The sequence below is a fragment of the Lathyrus oleraceus genome, chromosome 6 (genome assembly GCF_024323335.1).
Source record: "Lathyrus oleraceus cultivar Zhongwan6 chromosome 6, CAAS_Psat_ZW6_1.0, whole genome shotgun sequence".
In the NCBI taxonomy this organism is placed as follows: Eukaryota; Viridiplantae; Streptophyta; class Magnoliopsida; order Fabales; family Fabaceae; genus Lathyrus; species Lathyrus oleraceus.
In genome coordinates this window covers 336,336,385-336,338,774 of record NC_066584.1, presented here as the reverse complement: position 1 = coordinate 336,338,774, position 2,390 = coordinate 336,336,385, and the positions used below count along the sequence as shown (strand labels likewise).

At 25.7% G+C, this 2,390-nt stretch overlaps 1 protein-coding gene across 1 annotated transcript; it reads left to right on the top strand.

The window, feature by feature from the left end:
* The first annotated feature begins 313 nt into the window (after positions 1–313).
* Positions 314–1,118, top strand: LOC127093010 (agamous-like MADS-box protein AGL80). The gene has a single exon (XM_051031905.1). It carries the CDS (start codon positions 444–446, stop codon positions 918–920), a length of 477 nt encoding a protein of 158 aa, XP_050887862.1. The 5' UTR covers positions 314–443; the 3' UTR covers positions 921–1,118.
* Positions 1,119–2,390: the final 1,272 nt, after the last annotated feature.

Here is a 2,390-nt window from a genome sequence, read left to right as displayed (position 1 = left end):
CTCAAAGATAATGTCTAGAATTCAAATAATTATTCATATGCCTACTGTTACAATTTCTTTTAAAAAGTATTAAAAAAGTTTATTTTGTTTCAAATAAAAAATTAATTTAAATAGTTTTTTATGAAATTTTTTTATAAATATTTTATACTTTTATTATGACATTTGTTGGTAGTAGATTAACATGAATTACGTGAAGTAGCGAAACAACCCCAGTCGTTGATTTGAGATCAAACGTTTCAAAATATATATAGGAGTAAACTTTATTATAAACAATCTCATCCATTAAATTGAAACCAGACGGTTGAGATCTGAATCTTTATCGTAACAGAAAAAAATCCAATTCTAGCAGCAGCCATAACTCTTACTATAAAACCCATAAGACACTGGGAGAAAATACTGCAACAATTGATTCATCGTTTCTAATTATTCCCAATTACTTCCCAATGACAAGAAAGAAGGTGAAACTTGCGTTCATCTCCGACGATTCGGCGAGGAAAGCAACGTACAAGAAAAGGAAGAAAGGTATTCTCAAGAAGGTGAGTGAACTCACGATTCTCTGTGGAATTCCCGCTTGTGCTATAATTTCAAATCCTTTTGATTCGAAAACCGAAGTGTGGCCAGATCTAGACGGAGCCAAACAGGTTATCGAAAGGTACCAGAGTTCGTCTGTGATCGATGGAACGAAGAATGTGAATCAAGAGAGTTTTCTTCTGCAGAGGATTACGAAAGCTAGGGAGCATCTTAAGAAGCTTAAGAATGAAAATCATGAGAAGGAGATGAATATTCGGATGATTGAATACATGAAGAAGAAAGATTTGCCCGATGATGTTAGCGTTTCGGATTTGAAAGAATTTGAAAAATTGGTTGAGAAAAATGTGAAAGAGATCGATAGTAAGATTGCACCCGGTTCATTAGATTAAGTTCGTATTATCGAGCCGAACTGATGCGAGTAAGTTCATTTTATCGAGTCGGATGCAAGTTCGAAATTGTAATTGTTGTTTAGAGAAATAGTTATTGTTGTTTAGAAAAATATTCTCTTTGTTGTTAAGTGCTTTGAATAAAAACTTATGGATCTGAATAAATTTTGATTATTATTATAAAGTTCTCTTTCTGTCTAACTTTTCTTATTTGGTAGTTCTAGGTAATAGGAATTTATAGCAACATTAGAATTGTATTTAAATCGTGATATTATTTCTAATTTTATGAGAATTTGGAAAGTTTAAAATTACAATTTTAGTGCTAGAATTAAACAACATTTACTTGCAACATTTTATTGTTATTGTGATTGTGTACTCTAGTAGTAACCGTTTAGACTCTTTAGGTTTGGAATTTTCAATCTTAATTGTGGATTATAGATATTAAGAAGTAGGGTTTGAATATTCTCATCGTAACTCTAACATAGGGTATTACAGTTGTTAAGAAAAGGGGTATTTACAAGAAAAAAAATCAATTGATTATATTTTTTTTTGTCTGGAAAATTAATTGAAATTTATTCCTAATGCATTCCCCCATTAAGTCAAATTATGTATTTTTTTTTTGAATAATAGTCAAATGAGATTTAATGATTCTTTTAAGCATATTTTAAAGCAAAAGAAATTGGAGAAAGAAAATTTATTATTATTAAAAATTATATTAATATTAATTTTTTTAGCTGAGATTTCAATTATGTTAAGTTAAATATTTACCATTGAATTGATGTATTTTGACATTATAAATAATAATATAAAAATCAGTAATATTTTTTTTTGTTAATCTTATTGTAAGATATATCATTTTTTAGTATTGAAAGGAATAAATAATGTACCTGTTCACATATTTTAGTTTTTCTAAATAATATATTTTTAAACATTTTCCGGTACAAATACATTGTCCTGATCTCATAATTTGATATGTATATATTGGTATAATTTTCCTTTTTTTTTATAAATATTATTATAATTGAAAATCCAGAAACATAAAAACTATAATACATTACTGATATTTTTAATGGGGAATGGATTAAGAAAGTTATACCCAAAGATGGAAATATAAATAAAATAAAATTAAAATTATATGGAATGTTATAATTATTATAACAAGAGAAAATATGTATAAATCTAAATAGAAAGAAATATTATTTTAAAAATTTGATTGTTGTAACAAGACGTATAGCACATACTATTCAATGAATTTTAAGATTTTTCTAATTTGAAATTATATATATATATATATATATATATATATATATATATATATATATATATATATATATATATATATATATATATATATATATATTATGAAAGTTATATAAATCTTAGGTATTCGTACGGAACATGTAACATTACGAAAATTATACGGAACAAGTAATATTTTGAAAAGAGATTAATTACTATACAATGTCAGTGTAA